General features: G+C 32.5%; 2 protein-coding genes and 1 long non-coding RNA gene across 3 annotated transcripts; 2 read left to right on the top strand and 1 right to left on the bottom strand.

Annotated features, from left to right (window-relative positions):
* The first annotated feature begins 7,185 nt into the window (after nt 1-7,185).
* On the top strand, nt 7,186-8,258 carry LOC139511334 (uncharacterized). Its single transcript, XR_011662001.1, has 2 exons — nt 7,186-7,254; nt 8,033-8,258. It is a non-coding gene; the product is annotated as an uncharacterized lncRNA (long non-coding RNA).
* Nucleotides 8,259-8,755: 497 nt separating this feature from the next.
* LOC139511333 (uncharacterized) lies at nt 8,756-9,760 on the bottom strand. The gene has a single exon (XM_071297977.1). The coding sequence runs from the start codon at nt 9,746-9,748 to the stop codon at nt 8,756-8,758; it is 993 nt and encodes a 330-aa protein (XP_071154078.1). The 5' UTR covers nt 9,749-9,760.
* A 656-nt stretch (nt 9,761-10,416) lies between these two features.
* On the top strand, nt 10,417-24,376 carry LOC139511330 (uncharacterized). Its single transcript, XM_071297973.1, has 8 exons — nt 10,417-11,075; nt 14,815-14,997; nt 15,628-15,828; nt 16,650-17,431; nt 17,998-18,108; nt 18,437-18,527; nt 19,178-19,285; nt 21,900-24,376. Exons 1-8 carry the CDS (start codon nt 10,544-10,546, stop codon nt 22,697-22,699), a joined length of 2,808 nt encoding a protein of 935 aa, XP_071154074.1. The 5' UTR covers nt 10,417-10,543; the 3' UTR covers nt 22,700-24,376.
* Nucleotides 24,377-25,713: the final 1,337 nt, after the last annotated feature.

Here is a 25,713-nt window from a genome sequence, read left to right as displayed (position 1 = left end):
GCTTTGGAAGCCAATACATAGTTGGGACTTTCATTGTATTCAATTATATGTTTGTTACAGATGTCGTTTTCTGAAAATGGAATCAGTTGGAATGTTGGTGAATTGGTGATTTTTTTTTGTAGAACCTCAATGTAATATTTACGTCAAACAATAATAATATTATTAGCAGCTTTATCGGCCGGGACAAAAACAAATTCCTTGGCTAATTCTTTTAGTTTATGTTTGATACGAGAAATAGGTTTATTGAGGTTATTGTTTAGAGTAAAATGTTCTTTAAAATGTTGAATACGTATATCAACCATGTTCATTACTGAATTAAAAAAAGAGTCCAAAGATTTTTTAACATGGATTTCGTTTCCAAAGACTATCTTTTATCTTATCAAAAATCTGCAGAAATGTACTGTTATTGAACTATTGTCTTCCCGTACTGTAATTCGTCAAATTTGTCCAGCATGCAACGACCTCAACTACAAAACCAACCGTTAAAACTCCGACCATCGCACAGTGCAAGTGCGAGGTGAAAATCGGGATGAAAGATTGTAAATAAACGTTCAATGGAAGGTGGATAGTAATAATCATTCTTAATAAACAAAATTAATACAGCAAATACAGATTCAAAAGTCATAAATCGATTGAGAGAAACATCCGGGTTACAAACTCAAATCGAGGGAAACACATCAACTATAAGAGGAAAACAACGGGAAAAACAGAAACACTGAAGTGTAACAAAAACAAACGCTAATGCAACATACATAGACACTAACTATTTGATAGAAATTGACAATGAGGGTCGATTGAAAACAAAACTTTACGACAAAAGAGATGATTTCAGCTTTCCAATTGTGAACTTTCCATTTTCAAGTAGCAACATTCCAGCAGCACCTGCATACGGTGTATATATCTCCCAATTGATACGATATTCCCGTGCTTGCATTTCCTATCATGATTTTCTTGATAGAGAGTTGTTGCTCACAAGGAAGCTATTATATCAAGAGTTCCAAATGGTGAAGTTGAAATCATCTCTTCGTAAATTTTACGGACGCCATCACGAGTTGGTTGACCGTTATGGAATAACCGTTTCACAAATGATATCGGATATGTTCCTTACGTCGTAACTACAATACCCTTCCCTTTCATAAAATATTGAAAACAATAGAATTTAATTAAATGAAAATTAAATTAATTTATTGAATTAACATATACGAGGGGGGGCAAGGGGTTTAACTGTTATGCTGTTATGGGGCAATTTAATTCTTTGTTATCTGTTATTTTGATAATATATTTGCTGTTAGCTGTTATTGTCTTATTCTTTGTTAGCTGTTATTGGGCTATTGGTTTTTTTGTTATCTGTTATTGTGATAATGTATTTGCTGTTAACTGTTATTGAAAATTGGAATGTTAGCATTTTTTTTTGACAGCCAATATTCGGTAGAAATTGAAGATCATTGGACATTGGGGTCTACCACTACTAATATGTTTGTCCCGTATTCAGAGAAGGATTCCATTAACATTTACCCATCACAGAAGTGAGGTCCAGGACAATTCAAGTATATCTTATGATTATCCTTTGTAATAAATTCCATTTTTTTATGAATATGTATTTAGAATTATCTTAATTTTTTGTATGAGAATAATGTTCCTTGTTTCCCGTACGAACATATTAAATTAAAAATAATTCTTAATATGACAAAAAGGAAAACATATGGCCAGGAATATCTGACAAGGATCTCAATTAAGGACTATAGGTCCTAACAACCAGTTAACCTTTTATATAATATGGTACATAGACTCAGCTCTGATTCTTTTCAAAGCAGAACCAAATGCATTGTACAATGAAAGTACCAACCATGTACTTGGGTCCAAAGCTGCACATAACTCATTACAAACAAAGATTTCTTTTGTTTCAAGCCATTGTTTCCCTACTAAACTATGTATTCTACTTACTAGTACACTTGGTACAATCAAAAACCTCAGCTAATAAAAAATTGTTCAAATAAGGCTTTTGAAAATAGTGGAATAAATTGATTTTGGAGTGTCAAAATTCGTTCGAAGTACTTGATAAATTGCATGCTTATAATTGGTGCTTTTGATTTTGCTACCCTATATACCACTTTGCCTCATAGTCTTATTAAGAAAAATTCACACACCTCATTAAATGGTCATTTAAAAAAAGTCGGAATATTCAAACTCTTTTAGGTCATTTTTTTATTAGCAACAAAGGGAGCTTCAGTCAATATATATATAAACAATACACCAACGTTTCATGAGAATTGCTGAAAGCATTTTTGAGTTATTTTTGAAAACTAGAAAATACCACCTTTTTCTAAATGAATAAAATCCCTTAACTCAATAACATAAAATCTAAAATTAATAAAAATCGAAAGGGAGTTTATAACAATAGATATAAACATTTCAGCAAAGTTTCTTGAGAACTGCTGAAAACATTTTTGTGTTAATGTCTGAAAACTGGAAAATACCCCCTTTTTAATAAATAAAACCAGTTAACTCGGAAACGTAAAATCTAAAATTTATAAAAATGAAAGTGACCTCATGTTAATAGATATAAACAATTCACCAAAATTCCTTGCTTTGTGAAAGCATTTTTGACATATTATCAGAAAACTGAAAAAAAAACACCAATTTTATTGAATAAAAACCCATTACCCAGAAACTTAAAATCTAAAATTTATAAAAAAAAAAAAAAAAAAAAAAAAAAAAAAAAAAGGGGAGCTCACGTCAATAGATATAAACAATTTCCCAAAGTTTAATGCAATCTGGTTAAAGAGTTTTTTAGTTAATACCGACATGTTGACGACAGACGGACAACAGTATACCATAATACGTTCCGTAAACGAGCGTATAAAAAAATATTATAATATATTAAGTAGTATAAATTTAAACACATTCTAGATACATAAATTAATACTAAAAACATAGTCATAGAAAATGGAATGCATTACAAAGGATTATATCGGTAATAAGAAATACTGATTTGTCAAAGACTGAATTATTTTAATATTTCATTTACTGTTATCTGTTTTTGTCCATTTTAATTCCTTGTTATCTGTTATGAGCCAAATCAATTTGCTGTTTTGCTGTTATTGGGACCCCCCTTGCCCCCCCTCATATACATGTATTGAGACTCGACAAATCGAGTTGTCCTTTACTCTTATTATGCTAATTTGAGCATGTGACAGCCGAGTAGTAAAAGTCCGTGCAATTTAACGGTCTCTTTTACCTTGAAAACCGAACGGAGAGGACGTTAAAAAATTAAGAGAAATATTCTACATACACTATCAAGATAAGTATTGTTTTAATAAGTTTATGTAAGAATTCATATTCTAAATCTAATTCGGATTTAAAGATTTTATTTATATTTTCTTTTTTGTAATAATTAAATTAACTTATTACTTCGTCGAATTAAATATGCGGTTGAGCCACGCGGTATTGAAATTTTAAATGAATAATTTTTATTAGTACATGCATTGCCTAAACATGTTTAATTTCACAGTTTATTTTATCATTGATGCAGCATGTTAAAGTATACCTGTTATAATTCGTAGAGACAGGTAGGTGCATGTTTACAGGTTAAATTAATCATAAATAAATTATATATTTTACATATCACAATTCGTGATATACATGTACCGGTAAAAAAAAAAAAAAAAAAAAAAAAATAATAATTAGATAAGAGAAAATCAAAGGAATTAATTTATTGATTTAAGCTCAAATGATTGAGTTGATAGATATGAATAAAAATTGATATTGAAGTCGATGCATTGAAACTGTTACAAAAATAAATCAAATTAAAAGACAGAATACTAGCTATGTGATGTTAGTAAGTACTTCAATTTTTAACCTATTTCGTTTATACAAATGCCTAGAATTGGTCGACGAAGAAATGGGAATGGGCGCGCACGAGTGCCCGTTGTTGAAGCGCAACCACCAGAGAGACGACGCGGAAGGAGAAACCGTGCAGTTGCTGCATCAAGAAATCAAGATGTGGGGGCAATTGTTGGTGAAGTACAAGTACAAGCACCTCTTCCTCTACAAATCCAGGCTCCTTTGCCAATTGAAAGACAACCTGCCTTGCAAGGTCCCGTAACACCAGCAATGCACGTACAAGCGCCATTTGCGCAAGTTGAAATACCAGCTCCTGTGCCAATGCCTAATCAAAATGGTGAGATAAATAATGATCCTATGCTTATACCTAATCAGTCAGAATGTGATGTTTACGTATCTCAAAATTTGAAAGAAAAAATATGGAATAGAGAATTTATAGATTTGTCATTACTTCTTTATCAAAATTGTATTAGTCAAGTTGACAGACCTCAGAATGTTATAAGTTATGATAATGCAGCTGGTTCACTTGTAATTACATCAAACAAAAACAGCAAAGTTAAATCTATTCAAAACATTGAGTCATGGACTGATGCATTGATAAATTATATGAAAATATTTATTCAACGTTTTCCAAATTTAGCTAGTGAATTGACCACTTATATGTCAATCATTAGAGGTACACAAGTGTCTTTTGAGAAGATTTATTGTTATGACCAGCAATTTCGATTAAGAATGGCAAATAATCCTACAAGATCTTGGTCTTCCATTGATGGCATTTTATGGTACACCGTCATAGCTAATGGGGAACCGGAGGGTAATACAATTCAACAGACAAGTGTAGGTAATCGACCATGCTATGATTATAATTTTAAGGGAGCTTGTAATCGTCAAAATTGTTTTTACACCCATTTATGTATGAAATGCGGAATGGCCCACCCTTTCGCTGGCTGTCAACAAGTAAATAGCAACCAGGCATATGCTCGTTCTCAAAATGCAGCCCGAGGCACATATCAAAATACAACAAGAGTTGCTAGAAATTTTGCACCTAGAAGTCAAACACATTTTCAAAGAGGAGCAAATTCGAATCAAGGATTTAGACCTCGAGGAAGCAGATTCCCTGCCCTTCGAATAGCCGCACCACAAACATTTAACAATTAAATTTTATATTTTTCAGAATCTTTAATTAATCCGTTGGACATATGGTGTCTTGGCTTTACTCCGATCAATATCACAGAATTAAATAAACTTCTTTTCAATTACCCAAATCAACATGATGCAATGATTTTCTGAAGGTTTTAGGTTAAATTATTTTGGACCCCGATGTAGGATTGAATCAAAAAATTTACATTCAGTCATCCAAAATCCTGGGGTGGCATGGGAAAAAGTCATGAGTGAAGTAAAAAATGGTCGCATAGCTGGTCCTTTTTTGACTAGACCTATATCTAATCTAAGGTGTTCGCCTATAGGTGTAATTCCTAAGAAAACGGGTGGATTTAGATTGATTACGCACTTATCTTTTCCGCCAAATTTGAGTATAAACGACTTTATTGATGAAAAATTTACTACAGTAAAGTATTCGTCTTTTGACAATGCTATTGATATGATTAAAAGATTGGGTTCAAATGTTGAAATTGGAAAAAAGGACATTAAGTCCGCCTTCAGATTGTTAAAAATTTATCCAGGGAACTTTGATCTATTAGGGTTTAAACTCAATGAATATTATTTCATAGATAAATCATTGCCTATGGGGTACTCAGAATCAAATTGCTTATTCGAAAAATTTTCAACTTTCATTCAATGGGCTGTCATGAATGAGTCCAATTCAGATAATCTTGATCATTATTTGGATGATTTTTTATTTGCTGGTAAAAGTAATACTGAGGATTGTAAAAATCTGATGAATAGTTTTGATAGAGTATGTTGTCGTCTTGGAGTCCCAATTGCTCATGAAAAAACAGAAGGCCCAACAACAAAACTTAGTTATCTAGGTTTGCTTATAGACACAGAAAAAATGCTAATACAAATTCCGGAGGACAAAGTATTGGAGTTAAAGTCAAAAATTAAATGGGTATTGGGTAGGAAAAAGATAACTTTAAGGGACCTACAATCTTTGTGTGGGTCATTAGCTTTTTGTGCAAAAGCTCTACCTGCAGGCAGAGCATTTAGCAGACGAATTTATTTGGCAAGTAGTCATGCAAAGAAACCACATCATTATGTCAGAATCACAGAAGGCATGTATCAAGACTTGTTGGTATGGGAATTGTTTTTAGACAAATTTAACGGTATTAGTTACATGCTCGACATTGATTGGACTTCAAATTCAGTTTTACAACTATTTACTGACAGCGCTGGTGGTTCAACAAAAGGGTGTGGCTGCTATTTCCAAGGTAAATGGGCTTTTCTTAAATGGCCTGTAGAATGGTCTGGTACTGAAGTTCTCAGGGATATATCATATTTAGAAATAATACCTATTGCACTATCTGTTTAATTATGGGGTAACCTTTTTCAAAAAAAGAAAATTTTATTTAATTCGGATAATAATGCCGTGGTTGAAATTTTAAATAAGAAGACGTCAAAATCTATACGAATTATGAACCTTATTAGACACATAGTATATTGGTCATTATTAGGCAATTTTCACATTAAGGCACAGTTCATTCCTGGTTATACAAATATAATTGCAGATTGTATTTCTCGTAAAAAATTTCAGAAATTCAAAAGTCTGGCTCTAACAGCAGATACACATCCAGCTACAATTCCGGAGGAATTTTGGAAAATTTTAGACCAGAAATAGCAAAGTTATTGGACGCATCGAATTCTCAGAATATATGGAAAACGTATAACAATGGACTGACTTCATTTGTTTCATTTAGATTAAAAGAAGGTTTAGGAAATACATGGCCGCCCAGTATTTCGCATTTAGTAAATTATGTTGCTTATTTATCAAAATTAGGATATGCCCCTGCAACGGTTAAGGTGTACTTGTCAGGTTTAAGCCACAGGCGCTTGGGTCTATGATACAGATTTTTTTTTTTTTTTTTTTATTAAAATATTCAATTTTCTATATTTATAATACATATCTATCACTTCTGTGCATGTCTTACCAAGTTTCGAGTGATTTAAACGACCCAGAGAAAATACCCAATTTTACTATCCATGATTTGTTTCTTAGTATGGATAGTAAAATTGGGTATTTTCTCTGGGTCGTTTAAATCACTCGAAACTTGGTAAGACATGCACAGAAGTGATAGATATGTATTATAAATATAGAAAAATTGAATATTTTAATAAAAAAAAAAAAAAAAAAAATAAAATCTGTATCATAGACCCAAGCGCCTGTGAATGAAATATGGATTATTGGTTCTTCAATAATATGCAGTGCTCGTGATCACTCGGAGAACAGACCTTCAGGTAGTAATTTAGGTCTTTTGAAAAATAATAATTGTTTTTTGCGATGGGCAGGCAAATCTGGTATGAAATGGGACGATGTTGTTGGCACAGTTAACAGCATCATTAATTTTTGCAACAAAATTCCACATGCGTTGATATTGCATTGTGGTGGGAATGACATAGGAAATGTACCATGTGGTGCTCTGCTATATCACATTAAATTCACAATAGCAATTCTGTCTCGCATGCTCCCAAATTGTTCTCTTATATGGTCAAGCATTCTTCCCAGGCGTTCATGGCGTTACTCAAGTGATGACCATGCCATGGAAGTTACAAGAAAGAGAATAAATAGGGGAGTGAGATCTTATATACTCAAACATGGAGGATACGTTATCAAATATCCAGATTTTGATGATCGTCATCTAGCGCTATATTCTGACGATGGAGTACATCTATCATTTATTGGAAATGATATTTTCTTGAATCAAATTCAGTCAGCAATAGACACATTCATAAAGTATCCACATTGTGTTGTATTTCCTCACGATCACCTCTAATTTAAAATAAACACAGTTCATACTGATAATGGATGAAAATACATGTATTTTATGAAATTTGGTTGTTATATAAATGTTGAATTCGCAATATCTTTTATTATTTTGATTGTTTAAATGTTGTTGAAAAGTTGATTGTAGAATTGGAGATAACTGAATTGTCATGGGTAAATTTTGTGGCGGATTATCATTCTGTACTAAAGTCCGAATGATAATTTTGGCGAAATTTACTTCATTTTATGCAGACTATGGATAGCCCAGCTGCTAATTCTGAAATATTGCTGAATGGACCGCCCTTCAGTACACCAGCTTTGGATCGCCCAGCTGTGATACAATGATTAGTTCAATCGTCATCAACATTTTATTGATTGACAAATATTTTGGTTGTGTACTGTTGTTGTAACAGTTGTTGTTGTTTTATGAATGAATTTTGATTAAATGTTGCCATGACAATTCAATATCCAAACAAAATCAGTGTTTGTTATTTGTTGTACTGAAATACAAATCAAGGCATCAATGGCGTCTGTTCGTCAATTCTGATAATTGGTTAATTTACACCAAGTGATATTTTTGGTCAAATGAGATATTCAATAACACGTTATTAATTTCTTGCGTAAATGTGACCTACCGAATTAGACTATTTACCGGATTTGATATCTCATAAGCAACACGACGGGTGCCACATGTGGAGCAGGATCTGCTTACCCTTCCGGTGCACCTCAGAGCACCCCTAGTTTTTGGTGGGGTTCGTGTTGTTTATTCTTTAGTTTTCTATGTTGTGTCGTGTGTACTATTGTTTGTCTGTTTGTCCTTTTAATTTTTAGCCATGGCGTTGTCAGTTTATTTTCGATTTATGAGTTGAACTGTCCCTTTGGTATCTTTCGTCCCTCTTTGATAACAAACACATCTAAAAATATATGGTATCGAGACTACATAGTAAAGTAAGGTTGCACTTATTTATTCAGAATTCAAAATTCTGGTAAGTGCCTATACTCAAAGTATTTCTTAACATGTTTCATAGTATTCACAACCCAAGGTCCATATCTTTCAACAACATGGTCAGGTCCCTCCGAACCGTACTTTGACATAAAGTTGATTCCAATGTCACCATCGAATGATGGTTCGAGGAAAAATGGTACAGAATATCGATCAATTCCAATGTCTATAACTCGATGTCGGGTAGCCTTAAAACGACCACCCATCATTCTTGAAAAGACATCTCCAATATTCATTACCAGTGTGTTTGGCCTTGGTTCAAGTTCTACCCATCTACCGTCCGGCGCCAAAATCTCCAGTCCTTTATAATTAAATGTAGTCAATAAAGTTAGAAAGTTAGAGTCTGTGTGATCCGGGGTAGTCACTACCTTACCGTCCTCAATCACTGCATTTTCTGGTGGGGTTTTATTCCAAGGTGGATAATGGATCAACCTAAACGTTGACATAGGCCTGGTAGAAAATATTGGTTCAAAGGCATGTTCGTCTATACCTAAACCCATTGCTGCAAGTCGAAGAATCTCCATAGCAGTATCGTGCATATATTCGTAAGTCTCAAGCAAAATTTTTTTAAAAGGAAATGTTCCATCTTCGTTTGGCCATACACATTTTTCATAAAACCAATTTCCAGGAGCAATTGTTTTGTCATTTGGATCAACATCTCGTCCGAATTCAAATCCTTCTTTTCGACTTGGCTCATTCTCCCCTACTGGGAAATATCCTCGGTAAACATTACTACTTTCTGAGTTCCATATATTTCTTAGCAGTGTTTTCTTTGTCTCCATTGGTAATTCAAAGAACCATTGACAGCATTCATAAAGTTGATCATAGTTCAATCCCTGCACATTTTCTATAAACAGAAATCCAGTGTTTTCCAAACCATCGACAACGGTTTGAGCAACTTCTGACCTGTGTGTTTTAGCTTTAGAGATGTCAACAGTGGGTAATCTTAATGTCTGTTCTTCCATAGTTTTTTATTAATTAGTCTGAAAAAGATATAAAATTATGAATATAATTATGTATCACGAATAAATGAAAATCCTTTAAACAATTGTGTTAACCGAACATTCCCCTATCTACTTACACAAGCAACATTACGAATGCCACATCTGAAGCAGAATCTTCTTACTGTTCTGGAGCACCCGAGATCACCCAGTGTTTGGTGGGGTTCCTGTTACTAAGTCTTTAGTTTTCTATGTTTTGTTTTGTTATATGTTGTATGTCTTTGGGTCTTTTTTTCTTTTTTAGCCATGGCCTTGTCAATTTTCTTTATTATTGTCACATTAACCTATTATGTCTGTAAGAGTTGCTACACAAGTGTGTCAATATAACGGATTTATTAACATGGCATACAAGTGGTGGGATGTTCAGCTGGCAAAAAACGGGAAAAACGTCTGGAATATGGCACTCGTTTTTCACTTGTTCCATTGATTGATAACATTGATTTCATTAGTTTGAATTTGCTTTTGCTTTTTTATCGTTATTTCTAGCTTAGTTCAAGGAATGTGTTTTAACGAGGCCCGATCTAGAACGCGTTTTTGAATATTGCGCAACTCAGGGATTTTTCGGTAGTTGGTTTAACGGTTATAACATAACACATTAAATAAATATAAACAATACCTTTTCTGATTATTTTAGGAACTAAAATGATAAAATAAATCAATTTTTGATCGTAGTTTATATTTTATTTAAATTTATACTGTTATTATTGTTTACGACATAGTTTCGCGCCATTTACGGCAATGTAAACAATATCAGACGACATGCCTAGCAGAAAGAAGAACGGTCGGTTTTTGAAAAACTGTCAGGCAGAGACTTACAACAACAGATTAGACAACATATCTAGACCCGATTTATCCACAACTGATTTTGATACACCATCTACACTCGATTTTGATACTACTTTTACACCCGATTTTGATACTACTTTTACGCCCGATTTTGATACATCTTTTACACCATGTACACCAGGTTCTTTCCAACATGATCACACGTATCAATCCTCTGCATCGTTTGATGAGATCAATGAGTTCTATTTTTCTGGAAAATTAAAGCCAATAGGTTATACCAGACATGTGATTGACATTCAAACCTTTTTTGATAATATGAGATGTTCCAGATGTGACATTACATTGAAGTTAAAAGATGGAATTGGAATTTTGCCTGCTGGTTTATGTGGTCACCTGATTGTTCGTTGTTATAACTGTAATGACTTTGTACGTGTTGCCATGGGCAAAACCCACAATGCATCCCATGGGCCAAGGATATTTGATGTCAACACCAAACTTGCAACTGGTAAGTGCAAAAATAAAATCTGCACACCCTGTATATTTATACTTTATATTCACATGTAGCATGTTTACCTAGTACCAATTCCTGGACTGCAAATAATTATGATGTCTTGCGAGTGCTGCCTTGTAGTCGCATTAGCCTACTCTTTTTCGAAATCTACAAGGGTGTCTTTAACGTGCAAGAGGAATCCATGACAAGTCGCCCCACTCCTAATCGCCCCACTTTAAAAAAAAAACCGCCCCAACCTGGATTACCAAATCGGCCCACTTTTTAAAAAATCGCCCCACTTGTGAAATGTGTTAAATCCCGTTAATATTACTCCTGAAAACTTGCCCCACTGAATGGAAAACGATAAAATCTAGATTAATATATTATTAACCAGGATGAATTTAGTAAAGCCAACTCGCCCCACTTATGGAAAAAGATGTTATCCCGTTGTATATAAGTTAAATTCCGTGAATATTACTCCTGCGAACTCGCCCCACTATGGAAAACGATAATATCTAGATTAATATATTATTAACCAGGATGAATGTAGTAATGCCAACTCGCCCCACTTATGGAAAAAGATGTTATTCCGTGAATATTACTCCTGCCAACTCGCCCCACTTAAAAGAAAATGATAATAATCTAGATTTATATTATATTTAATATTATTAACCAGGATGCCAACTCGCCCCACTTGTAGAAAAAGATGTTATCCAATTGTATATAAGTTAAATTCCATGAATATTACTCCTGCCAACTCGCCCCACTTGTAGAAAAAGATGTTATCCCATTGTATATAAGTTAAATTCCGTGAATATTACTCCTGCCAACTCGCCCCACTTGTAGAAAAAGATGTTATCCCATTGTATATAAGTTAAATTCCATGAATATTACTCCTGCCAACTCGCCCCACTTATGGAAAAAGATGCTATCCCATTGAAAACCTTATAGAAACTTCTTATATTATTCCCTTTTTTTAATATAGCAGTAAGAAGTGAGTATTAATATTTCCACTTATGAATAGTACAAGTATGAATAGAGTTAAAATAAATATTTAACATGATTAAACCAATTTCACATGTGGGACGATTTTTTAAAAAGTGGGGCGATTTGGTAATCCAGGTTGGGGCATTTTTTTTTAAAGTGGGGCGAGTTGGTGAAAAAGTGGGGCGATTAGGTGTGGGGCGACTTGCCAGTGGGGCGACTTGTCCTGCTTCCGTACAAGAGATATGACTCTCTCTTAACACGGGTCAGCCAATTTTCGTCCCCTTCCAACGGACTATCATCGTTACTTTAGTTTATTGCTTTTGGTTGGTTTTTTTTCTGTCGGGCAAGAATGTAAAAAATACAAAATCAAATTTACAGAACCAAAATCTTACATCATCCAGTGAAAAGGTACTTTACACAGTAGAATAAAATGCTTCATTGAGCGCTTATCAAACCCTGACAATTGGGGCAATATTGGACACAATATTCCAGCTTGATACTGTCTGAATTGGGATTGTGATTAAATTTGTTGACATAATTATGATATAGCTTTCAGGGCCTTTTGAAGCTACATGTAACTATGCTGAATGGGCTTTGGCTCACTGTTGAAGGCTGTACAGTGACCTTTAGTTGTAAAAACTGTCTTGTGAACAGTTGTCTCATTGGCAATCATACCACATCTTCTTTTTTATATTCTGTACATGTACATTTTAAATTTATTCTGTACTATGCACCAAATACTCAGACTATTGCCCTGATCTTTTTTATGGAACTCTGGTTGTGGCAAACCAACATTTTTTTCAATGTGGCCCCACATCAAGGATATGATATAGACCCAGAAAGAAGTCTGTAAAATGTATAAATTTTGAGCAATAACTATTAAGAAGTCATATTTTTTATTGATTTAATAAAATCTACCAACCCAACACGCATCGTTTTATAAGTTGTATTTCGTCACATTTCATTATCTTATGACACAAAAAAAATACATTGCATCCTGGACTCATCAAAATCTTTTGGGACTCACCATTTCTAAAAGTGATGAGTCCCAGGACTCACCATGAAAAATTCCTAGTGAGAACCCTGACTCTTATAACAAAACCTTTAACATCATGTGCCGCAATGTGGATATATCCAAAATCAGTGAAAATTTTGTGTCAGAATGAGGCCACACTTAGAAATATTTTGGTTTGCCAAAACCCTTAGTACCCAATCTATGCATCGAGAAAGTGGGTATATTTGTTGCTACAATGTAGGTAGGCTATTTCTTTTTCTTTTGGCTATGAGAAATTTAAGTATCAATGTTTATAAATCTTCATGTCTATCTGAATAAAAATAAATATTTTCACATTAGGACAATAAAAGATTTTTAAGTAGGTAGTATTTTCAAGGAAGGTACATGTAGCATTAGGGCAAACAAACCTATTCTTTTTTTAGGGTCTGATATAGTCTCCTTGTTCTATATATAGAAAACTGTTTAACCAGACTTTTTATATTTATATTATTTGTGTATTGAAATCATTAAATACTTTTGTTTCTTTTAAAAAAAAATAGCAATTAATTTGACAGATCAGTTGTCCAGATATATACTGATCATTAAATTGCTAATTGTTAATGAAAAAAACACCACATAAAAATTAAATTGTCTATCAGCTCAAGGCAAGATTTTAAGTAAACATATAAATTAGTAAAAAGGGCTAAGTTAGCTTTTCTCATCACTTTGCGTCCATCATGGTTTTTACAAAAATCTTCTCCTCTGAAACTATACTAAGAAAAATTTAACCAAACTTGTCGACAGTCATCATGATCATTGCGTTTATCATTATGGTATCTTGTTAAAAAGATGTGTCCCATGACCCTCCCCCCCCCCCATGAATCAAGATGGCAGCCATGGCTAAAAATACATAGGGTAAAATGCAGTATTTTTTTGTTCATTACATGTAGGTCATGTTTTATCTGCCCTTTAATTTTCAGACCATTCGGGCAACTTGTTGTTGGGCTGCTGCCCCGGAATTAGTAATTTTAGGAAAATTTTGCAGCCTTTGGTTATTATCTTTTGATGTCTCGAAATATCAATGTTATCTGTACAAGACTTACAACATGTAGAAGCAGATAGAAAGCGAGGCTGTGGCGAGAAAAAGTTTTTTTCCAGCCAAGTACAAATAAAATTTATATTTCGAAACAAGGTATGCTGTTTCACTATAAACTGCAACTCTTATAACTGATCTAATTGATGTATTTAGAGTAGAAACTATCATTTCTTACTTATAAGCCAAAGGCGTAAAATTTCCGCCAACCTGTATATTTTATTGACGTCATCAATTAAACTGTACAGAAAACCATTGTCTACGTCATATACAAGGGGATATATACATGTACGATCACTGACTGTTTATCACAGATGAATTATAGTCGATGCAATTTGACTGCTCATATAGCACAGCTGCAGTATGTCACCTTATATTAGTACTGTTGTTCAAATTTTTAGTTTTAAAATATATATATGTTAGATATAGGAAGATGTGGTGTGAGTGCCAATGAGACAACTCTCCATTCAAATAACAATTTATAAAAGTAAACCATTATAGGTCAATGTACGGCCTTCAACTTGGAGCCAACGGTCTAATCTATATAAAAATGAGTAACGAGAAACATGTATAAATTACATAAACACATGATAACTACTGTACATCAGATTCCTATATGTACATAAATGTATTGACACATACAAATACTGCAATTTTTTAAATGAAAATTAATATTTCAGGTATGTACCACAGTGGAATAGGACCAATACAGCTTAATAATTTATTTACATCACTAAATTTGCCAAATGTCAGTGAAAGCCTGATAAGAAGACGTTGTGAAGAGGTTGGGCCTATTCTTGAAAATATAGCACAACAGTCCGTAGACAATGCTTTGTTTGAGGAGGGATTGCTAACAAAAACTTGTGAGTAAATCAATGATGACTCTTTAATGACAGATTTGTGTAAGCCTGATATTTTCTAGTATTGAATATCAATCTACAAAGGATTGAACCACTCTACACATGTCATGAATATTAATGTGAATGTGATTTGTTGTGTGAAAATGAGCACTATTTTGAATGAGCATGAAATGAAGTTTAAATCATAATTAACGCAACATAAGTTTTTATATGTCAGTCTTTAAAGAAAAATAGAACTTTATTCATATGATAAACAAGAGGCTAGCTAGATCTGGCTTTGTTCACATGTAATTTGTCTATTATTTGAGTTTGTTAACTTTCAAAAAACCTGCTATGAAACAATGAACACCAAACTAAGTCTAAATTATCCTTATTTAGTACAAGGTTTGTGTTTTATTTTCTCTTTTGTAAAAAAAACATGGCTGCCATTGCTATAAATAAATCATAGGGGTGAAATGCAGATTTTGGCTTATAACTCTGAAACTAAAGCAATTAGTATATATTTGACATGGGGTCAAGATCTATATTCCCTTAAATTTTCAGGGGAATCAGACATTGCCTGACCTGTTGTAGGGTTGCTGTCCATATGTAGTGCTTTTATCTTTTAACTTGTCAATCATTTTTTCATTTCAGGTAATTTACAAGCCGATAATGACAGTGATGCAATTCATGCCATTGCTAGTGGGTCAGAAACTGCAACAAGCAGTAGTGGAATAGCTTCAACAGATAACACTAATCCTGTGTGTGGCCCTATTAGTGTAACTGGAATAACAGCATCAGCAGACGGAGCTTATCAGAGAAGGGGCTCAGGAAGGTGTTACAATAGTTTGTCTGGTAACTATATCTTTATTATTTACCTATCTTAAGATGGAAGTATTATGATCTGTTTACATGTCATACTAAAACTAAAAAAAAACTTATTTTATTCTTAAAACTAAGAAATATTGAACAGATATATCATTCTTGGAAGCAGGGTTTCCGTTGGCAGCCTCCATTTTTACACATTTTGGAAAAGAAAAAAAAATGTTTGCAATGAAAGATTCGTCGTTTGCAAAAGAATTTGGCTAAAGAAATTATAACAATTGGATTTTATCCATCTTGTTTACCTTTTACGGGTTTCTTGGACAAAATGAATACTTCATCAGACAATATTGATTTATTTGTCACTTAGGGGCCTTTAACAGTTGACTATACTGTATTGGCTTTGCTCATTGTTAAAGGCCGTACAGTGACCTATAATTGTTAATTTCTATGTCATCTTGGGCTCTTGTGGAGAGTTGTCTCATGTGCAATCATACCACATCTTCTTTTTTTTTCTCTTTTGGTTTTTTTCTAAGTAAGGAAAATTGTATGTAAAATATGTTTATGTTTGTTGGCAAAACTAAATTGAAAAAGGCATAGAGGTAAAAAAGAATATTTTCCACCAGCAGAAAAACATATGTGTATAAAAATGAACAGGGTTATAAAAATGAAATAAATTTGAATAAAAATACATTAAAAATACTCCTGGTATCAACTATTTTTATGAAGGGTACAATAATGTGAATAATATATATGAGGAGCTAGATTCCTTTTGACATGAAAGTGGGTGTAACACGTAATTAGTGAAATCCAGTAATTTAAAAAAAATATTCAATGGAAAACTTTTTTTGTAGGAACAGCTTCCATGATTGGGAAAAAAACAGGAAAGGTTGTTGGCTATAGTGCTCGATATAAGAGATGCAGGAAATGTGATGTGGCAAAATTTAAAAAACGGCTACCAACAAAACATAAATGTCGTAAGAATTGGTGTGGCTCAGCCAAATCTATGGAACCAGACATGATTGTGGAAATACTAAAAGACGCCAAAAAGAAAGATACCCCGGTAATAACACTAATAGGAGATGACGATTGCACAGCATTCAATCGGGCAAGATGTGAAGTCGACTCATGTTTGGAAAAGGTCAGTGACATCAATCATGTAAAGAAGAACATATCAAATAGGCTCCACAAAATAAAAGGCAAATATAAAGAACTCTCTGTAAAAACAATTACTGCTCTCATTAAAAGTTTTTCTTTCATGTTAGCCCAAAACAAAGGTGACTCAGACAGAATAAAGAACAGTTTACCATCTGTAGTGCTACACCAGTTTGGTAATCATGATGGATGTGGAGACTGGTGCCAAATGAAAAACAAACCCACAGCAAAGCACAGAAATCTACCATGGGGTGCAGATCTCAAAGATGAAAACTTGAAAAAAGATCTTTTAAAAGTGTTTACAGACCTTGACCCGGGAAAGATGAGCAAACTAGATTCCAGTAATCCTAATGAAAGCTTTAACAACACTGTTCGATCAAAGGCCCCAAAAGACAAGCATTACAGTGAGAGTGGAAGTTTAGCTCACAGATTGTCTGCTGCTGTTTGTCAAAAAAATGAAGGCTACAAATATGTTGCACAGGTACTAATAATTTATTTAAATAAAGTATAAATATAAAAACATTCATCAAATTATTTTTTTAAACAGAATATGGTTTATAAACTTGAAAAACTGTAAAACTGGTTCACTAATTAGGTTAAGTTGAAAGATAAACCATAATCACATGAAACTCATAGATATAAAAAAGAAGATATGGTATGATTGCCAATGAGACAACTCTCCATGAGACAAACTTGACACAGAAATTAACAATTATATATATAGGCGACTATATGGCCTTCAACAATGAGCCAAGCCCATACTGCATAGTCAGCTATAAAAGGCACGAAATGACAATGTAAAACAATTCAGACCAAACTAACCGCCTTATTTTTATAAAAGAAATAGAACAAAAAACAAATTTGTAACACTAACACATAAACAAACAACAACCACAGAATTACAGGTTCCTTACTTGAGACAGGCACATACATAGAAAAAAATATATCAAAAAGAATAATATAAATGTTGTTTAGGATGGTAGCTTTGTGAAATGTTATCATACACAATGTAAGACACAGCTCCCAAGTTCTTGTGTGTTTTTTTAGGTCCATGAAGAGCTTGGTCTTAGTCCTGGAATTGCCACAACAGTAACAGCTGCAATAAGAGACAAGGATGTTAACAGGAAAAGGACTGTAGCAAAGACTAAGGAATTTAAGGTTTGATTTAAAAGCATTTCAGAATTTTCATTCGAACACAATCTTTATACATTAAATGACTTTTAAGGAGATTGATAAATTCTAAACATAGTTTTATGCAGCCTTTTGAAATTTCTTATTTTCATGATAAAAAAAATTAAAAATCCCTGTTTAGTGGGAGTTACATCCCTTTGATCATATGATAGAAAGTTTTAAATGAAAAAAAATCCTCTAAATTGTTGGTTTTTTTTTAAATTTTATATAAAGTATTATCCTATTGTATCATTATAACTATGTGAATAAACATTAAATTTGTCATGCTTTAGAGTGTGTAGACTTTATTTTACAGTTACAACGTTTAAAACTTAAAAGTCAGAGATCTTCAGAAACAAGAAGTCATGAAATCAGGGAAGGGGACACTTACTGCTCAAATGTCATTGGTATGTATAAATTTTATCTGTACGTTTTCAATAAGAATTTAAAAAAACAATAATTGTTCCTACAACATGCTATCAAAGCACTACCCATATATAAAATATATTTCAAAATATTTGATATAAAATTATAGTTATATTAATTTGGGATTTACTATTTTCTAACAAAGAAAGATAATTTTTGTTAGAGTTTTTTGACAACATAGATGTTTGGGGAATATGATTGAACTTTCATGATGAACAACCTTTTAATATAATTTTGACAATGAAAGAACATGACTAATTTCCATTAATGAAATTGCCCTGCTAACACTATTGGTAAATTATTTATAATACTGTTACTCTCTTTTGTGGTTTCTATTTCATATAACTTATATTATGTTTTTTTTTCAAATATCCAAATATACAATTTTCAAATATACAATTATCCAATATATAACAATATCAAAATAAGAAAGAAATTTGAAATCAAAATGTATTTTGAAGATTTAACAAAAAAAAAGTGTTTCCATTACTTTTTCATATGACAGTGGATTACAACACAAAAACCGAAACAGTGTTATTACATCCCTTCTTTCTAATTTTATACATTATATTGAATTTTTCCAGATAGGTCTTCTTACAAGATATAATTTGACCTCAATTGTATATTTTAGCTGATGCAGAAGAACCTGATTTGACAGTTATTCCAGGACCATCAGAGGACAACTGTGAACATATTGAGAAAGTTGTCGTTTTTTATGATTTAGAGACCACAGGACTAAGTATGATATAAATATGAATTGGAAATAGGAAAGCATCAAGTTTATTTGTACAAGCTTTAGGAGTAAGGGAATATGCCAGACTTGCCAAACAATTTCACCTATCAGCCAAGTATTCACAATAAAGGGCTGCGCTTGAGCACATGATACGCCCGTTGCTCTTTTAACTTGTTTTTTATGCTTTAAATGAATTTATATGATCAACTAGAAATATATATACAAATCAAAAGGGATGTTACATTAAAAGTTTCATAAAATCCCCCTTTTTTAAGTATAAAAATTCATTACTTAAGAAAAACGTAAAATCTAAAATTTAAAAAAATGGAAAGGGAGCTTATGTCAATAGATATAAACAATTTATCAAAGTTGCATAAAATTTTGTGAAAGTGTTAGTTATTGTCCCAAAATTGGAAAATCCCCCCTTTTTAAGCATAAAAATTCATAACACGGAAATGTAAAATCTGAAATTTATAAAAATTGAAAGGGAGCTTACATCAATAGATATAAACAATTCACCAAAGTTTCATGGACATTAATGAAAGCCTTTTTGAGTTATTGTCCGAAGTGTTGAAAATCCCCCCTTTTTTATGAATAAAGCCCCATAAATCCAAAACTTAAAATCTGAAATTAAAAAAAAACGAAAGGGAGCTTACGTCAATAGATATAAACAATTCACTGAAGTTTCATGAAAATTGGTAAAAGTGTTTTTGAGTTATTGTCCGAAGTGTGGACGACGGACGGACAGACGGACAGACGGACGGACGGACAACGGTATACCATAATACGTCCCGTCTAAAAGACGATGGGCGTATAAAAACTTGATATTTTCTGACAATATTATATACTTATTGACTGACAGGCTATAAGGACAAATCATTGAATGGATAAAGAGTGGAAGCATAGTTAAACTTGCTATTGTTTAAAAAAGCCAGTCAATAACTATTTTTTTATAAAGAAAACCATGGCATCAGATTGATGTATTATCAGACTATGATGTCACTTTTATCCAAAGACAAAAGTTCAGGAAATGGTTAAAAACTATTTGCTGGTTAAGTCTTTTTTACTATTAGGTAAATAGTCAAGAGAAAATTTTCTAAAAAAAAAGCTTGTGTTCGTTTATAGTTCTATTGTAAAAAAAAACACACTGTCGTATAACAATGGTATTTTATTCGGAAAAAAGTTCTAGACAATCAGGAATTCATTAGTTGAGCCAAATAATGTCCTTAATGACATTGGTGAAAGCCTTTTTGAGTTATTGTCCGAAGTGTTGAAAATCCCCCTTTTTTTTATGAATAAAGCCCCATAAATCCAAAACTTAAAATCTGAAATTTATAAAAATTGAAAGGGATCTTACATCAATAGATATAAACAATTCACCAAAGTTTCATGGACATTGGTGAAAGCCTTTTTGAGTTATTGTCGGAAGTGTTGAAAATCCCCCTTTTTTTATGAATAAAGCCCCATAAATCCAAAACTTAAAATCTGAAATTTATAAAAATTGAAAGGGAGCTTACATCAATAGATATAAACAATTCACCAAAGTTTCATGGACATTAATGAAAGCCTTTTTGAGTTATTGTCCGAAGTGTTGAAAATCCCCCCTTTTTTATGAATAAAGCCCCATAAATCCAAAACTTAAAATCTGAAATTAAAAAAAAACGAAAGGGAGCTTACGTCAATAGATATAAACAATTCACTGAAGTTTCATGAAAATTGGTAAAAGTGTTTTTGAGTTATTGTCCGAAGTGTGGACGACGGACAGACGGACAGACGGACGGACGGACAACGGTATACCATAATACGTCCCGTCTAAAAGACGATGGGCGTATAAAAACTTGATATTTTCTGACAATATTATATACTTATTGACTGACAGGCTATAAGGACAAATCATTGAATGGATAAAGAGTGGAAGCATAGTTAAACTTGCTATTGTTTGAAAAAGCCAGTCAATAACTATTTTTTTATAAAGAAAACCATGGCATCAGATTGATGTATTATCAGACTATGATGTCACTTTTATCCAAAGACAAAAGTTCAGGAAATGGTTAAAAACTATTTGCTGGTTAAGTCTTTTTTACTATTAGGTAAATAGTCAAGAGAAAATTTTCTAAAAAAAAAGCTTGTGTTCGTTTATAGTTCTATTGTAAAAAAAAACACACTGTCGTATAACAATGGTATTTTATTCGGAAAAAAGTTCTAGACAATCAGGAATTCATTAGTTGAGCCAAATAATGTCCTTCCACCTTTTTAATCTGCAACTTTTTAGAATGCCTCATCAAGGAAATGTTATGAAACTTGCACAAAATTTAAGTCATAGATGCACATTTATTGGAAAATATAAAGAAAAATAATCCTGGTCTAAGAAATTCCAAGGGAGATAATTGATATAATTTAGTTAATCAAATGTGGGATGTGGAGGTATCCTTTAGTAAGTTGAGTCATATTCCTATGCAATACTCTCAGACTGCTAAGTACTATCCATACTGATCTGTGTCCACTATTGTTACTCTTGGTTTAATTATACAAAAGAAATTTGCAATTGAACTTTTACCATGACAATCATTCAATCTACTTATTTTCATCAATTTATTAAGTTATTTTCTTTTTTATATAGGTAGACAAAGTTCAATTACACAAATCTCTGCAGTTTGTGAAGAACAGGAATTTAACAGATACGCAACTCCTACTCAAGAAATTTCAGAAGATGCATGTAGAGTGACAGGATTAAAGTTTAATACAGCGACAAATGAGCTCCTTTACAACGATGAACCAGTTTCACATAAACACCCACAGCAAGTTCTTTTAGATTTCATACAGTTTTTAATGTCACTTTGTGCCAGTGACAAACACATTGTGCTTGCTGCTCATAACAATAGGCGATTTGACAGTATCATACTATTTAATCAATTAAAATTTTATAAATTATGGAATCATTTTTCAAGATATATTGTTGGATTCTGTGATACTTTACCTTTTTTCAAAATGTTGTATCCAGAATTTGAAAATTACAAGCAAGAGTATATTGCTCAGAAACTGTTGAATGAAGCTTATTCCGCTCACAACGCTTTAGATGATTGTAGAATGCTTATGTCTCTTGTAAAAAAGACGGAGAAAATTGATGTTCTCCTATCTGACTATTTTTACAGCAGTCACCAAGTTACATTTCAGGGTGTGCAACCGAATAAAGAGTCATTAGAACACTTGTTAAGAAATAAGGTCCTCTCTAGAACAATTTTCAAGAAACTTGAAGATTCAACATTGACTTACAATCATCTGAAAATTTCTTATCATAGAGATGGATTTGATGGTCTATTTTATTTGTTGAGTGAAAAGACAGGCAGTGGAAAGGCCAGAATTAGTAACAATCGTCGAGTGATCCAAAAGATAGCTGACTTTTTTTCTAATGAAGAATGATGTTATTACTGTATACAGTGACTATACACATGAACATGTATTGATAAATAGGGCAGCATTTAATATTTATACATGCGCTTTAAACAAAATAGGGGTTTACTGTTCTACCTCTGTCTGTGCCATAAATATATTTTGTTTAATTTTTTGAGGAACTTGAAGACGAGGATTTCTGATATTTTATTTCAGGGTTTATAAGTAAGCTTTAACCTGTGATGCATTTTAAGATTCCCCACTCAACAACTTCCTGTTTAACAAAATTAGTATGATTTTACATATTATAGCCAAGTTGATATTTTTTTTGTCACATTTTTCTCAGAAACTACTATATAAGTCAGCAATACCATGTGATTCTTTTTCAGATTCATCAATCAACAACATCCCATTTATCTTACACTTGTATCATTTCACACATGATAGCAATGTGGAAAATTTTAGTTACATTTTTCCCAGGAACAATTTCAATTTACCAAGATTTCTGAAATTTCAACATCTTTCTGTTTTATAAGGAAATATTCAGGTGGGGGTATCATTTTACCTGCATCACGGTATGTAATTCTGTCTGTCTATTAATCTTTCGACAATGATTTCTTCGCTTCTATGAGAGGGAATGATTTTATATGAAGCCCAGAGCTTGATCATGGAGAGTTGTAAGCATTTTTTTTATCTGGTATGCAGCCAAATTAATTACTCAGTTTAAAGTATGACTGCTGAATGTACAAGGAAATTATTTTTGTAAAGTTTTCTTGGCTTTTATGAAAGGGGATGATTTTATATTTGGCCCAAAGCTTGAAAATATTGAGTTGTAACGATTAAGCAGTTTTTAGATCTGAATTCAGCCACTTTGTGTTTGCTGATAGTTTGAAATGTAACTACTCATTGTACAAGGTAAAAGTTTGTCTTCAAAATTGTCTAAGCTTCTATGAAAGGGAATAATTTCATATTTGGTCCAGAATAGACTCCAGATCTTAACATGTTGAGTGCAATAATTAGATCTTCAGTACAGGAACTTCCTGTAAGAGGGTAGTTTGAAATTTTACTACCAATTGTATTTGTGTATAAGGAAAATTTGTGAACAAAATTTTCTTGGCTTCTCTACAAGACAATCATTTTATATTTGTTAACCTTTTGTAAATTTGTGTAATACTAATGGATATCTTGGATAAACCAGTAGGAAAACTTGAATCACATTTTCCTGAGTGACCATCTGTTCAGTTTATATTGATAAGGTATGCTTGGAAGGATGGGTACGTCAATAAACGCCTTTGCCAAAACTGCTTCCCTAATATAGTCATGCGCAGTACACATGAAAAGAATTTGAGGTCTGAAGAAAGATAAAATTTGGAAAACAAATATTAAAAATGTATCAATTAATAATTATCAGAATTTAGCACATTTTTTTAGAACGTGGTTGCTTTGTAATCTGGTCTCAGACTCACAAATTCAACATAAAAGCCCTCTTTTTTGTTTGTAAGTTTAGGACTCCGTCCAGTAAATAAGTTTAATCCTATAATGTTGCACAAAAATTACAATTTCATTTGATTTCAGTTATCAACCTTATGTTTTAGGGACTTTAAAAATCTGTTCATAAACATATATAGTTACCTTGTTTTCATTGTTGAATTTATGTTATTTGTTATATTGTTAATATTGAAATTATTAAATACTCAATCAGTAAGAGATTGTTTTTTTTATTATGTTTATCTGGCCTAGAAACCAAAGAATAGATCAGGGAGTGTTAGTTCTGTCTGTAGTAATGAACATTGTTGAAACAAATGCATGAAGTCATCACCAAGTCTCCCGGGTGCAGTAGATATAAACAAATAAGAAGATGTGGTATGATTACGAATGAAACCGATTCAGCTATAAAGGCTCACAATATGATCTGCACTGAATGACATTGGAATTGACTACTGACAGTCTGCTCCATATTGCCTCAAAAACATTTTAAAAAAACAGTTGAATACAATGGCTCAGCAAAATTTCAAGATAAATGATATGACAGAAAAAAAAAGACTCGTCATTCCAAGAGAGGAGTTCACACGGCCTTAAAAGTACCCAAGCCTTCAGACTATAAAGACCAGCTTTTAATGATTTCAACAGGATTCTGTATGAGATGTCTGTTTTTATAGTTGAACCCTCACAAGTTTATATATATACGTCTACTAAAAGTAGGGGATTATAGTGTAAAGATCTCTGTGTCCGACAGTCCATTGGTACAAAGTCTGGTTGAACTGCAGGTAGAAGTTATTTTATTTTACCATAAAGGATTGTGCTATGATATCATTATGAAAACTTTATATAAACCTATAGGCATCAGAGTATAAATAATATCATTTTGGTATTTAACCCTTCTAATCAACTTCACGGTTCATTGATTATGTAAAAAAGGTATTGCATTACATTTTATTTTTTTAGATATTCAATTTGTGTTTTGAGATGTTCCCCATTAAGATTTTTAACCAATATTTCCATTTGCAAGTCTTAACTAGGAATCTACTTTATTCAAATAAAGTGCAATTCAATTCCTATTGATATTTTCTATTTGTAAAATAAATAAAAAAAAGTTTTGAGACTCTCCCTTCAAAAATGTCAAACCCAATAAACCAAGTTTTTTTTATTTCTTTCAACTCAAATGCATTCTTTTATGTATGTATTATAAGTTTGTTTTATTTACATTTACATATTTCTTTTCAATTATTTTTGATTATTAGATTTTTGCTTGTGAAGATATGATAATAAATGACTTGAAATTTTGCACCCCCCCCCCTTCCACCCCCCTCCTTGTGAAATTTTACCTTTTAAGTATGTTTTTTTAATTAATAATTACAGTTTTGTTGATCCAGGATAACAAAGAGACAACTTATTACATTTTTAAAAATTAATTTTGGATATTTTGAGTGATATCTTGATTTTCTTTTAAAAAAATGGTAAAATGTAGGTTTTGAGAGCCCCCCCTATAAAAAATTTCCCCCGCAACACCTGGTTTTCTGACTTTGAATGGAAAGAGTGATGTT

Source organism: Mytilus edulis, chromosome 2 (assembly GCF_963676685.1).
Source record: "Mytilus edulis chromosome 2, xbMytEdul2.2, whole genome shotgun sequence".
Classification (NCBI taxonomy): Eukaryota; Metazoa; Mollusca; class Bivalvia; order Mytilida; family Mytilidae; genus Mytilus; species Mytilus edulis.
This window is presented reverse-complemented; position numbering and strand designations above follow the sequence as displayed.

Excerpts from the sequence above, each read along its gene's own strand:
- LOC139511333 (XM_071297977.1), bottom strand. The coding sequence starts at position 9,748 with ATGGAAGAACAGACATTAAGATTACCCACTGTTGACATCTCTAAAGCT.
- LOC139511330 (XM_071297973.1), top strand. The coding sequence starts at position 10,544 with ATGCCTAGCAGAAAGAAGAACGGTCGGTTTTTGAAAAACTGTCAGGCA. Across the intron at positions 18,109-18,436 it reads CAAAGACTAAGGAATTTAAG|TTACAACGTTTAAAACTTAA; the intron begins GTTTGATTTAAA and ends TTTATTTTACAG. Across the intron at positions 19,286-21,899 it reads TTTAGAGACCACAGGACTAA|GTAGACAAAGTTCAATTACA; the intron begins GTATGATATAAA and ends TTTTTTATATAG.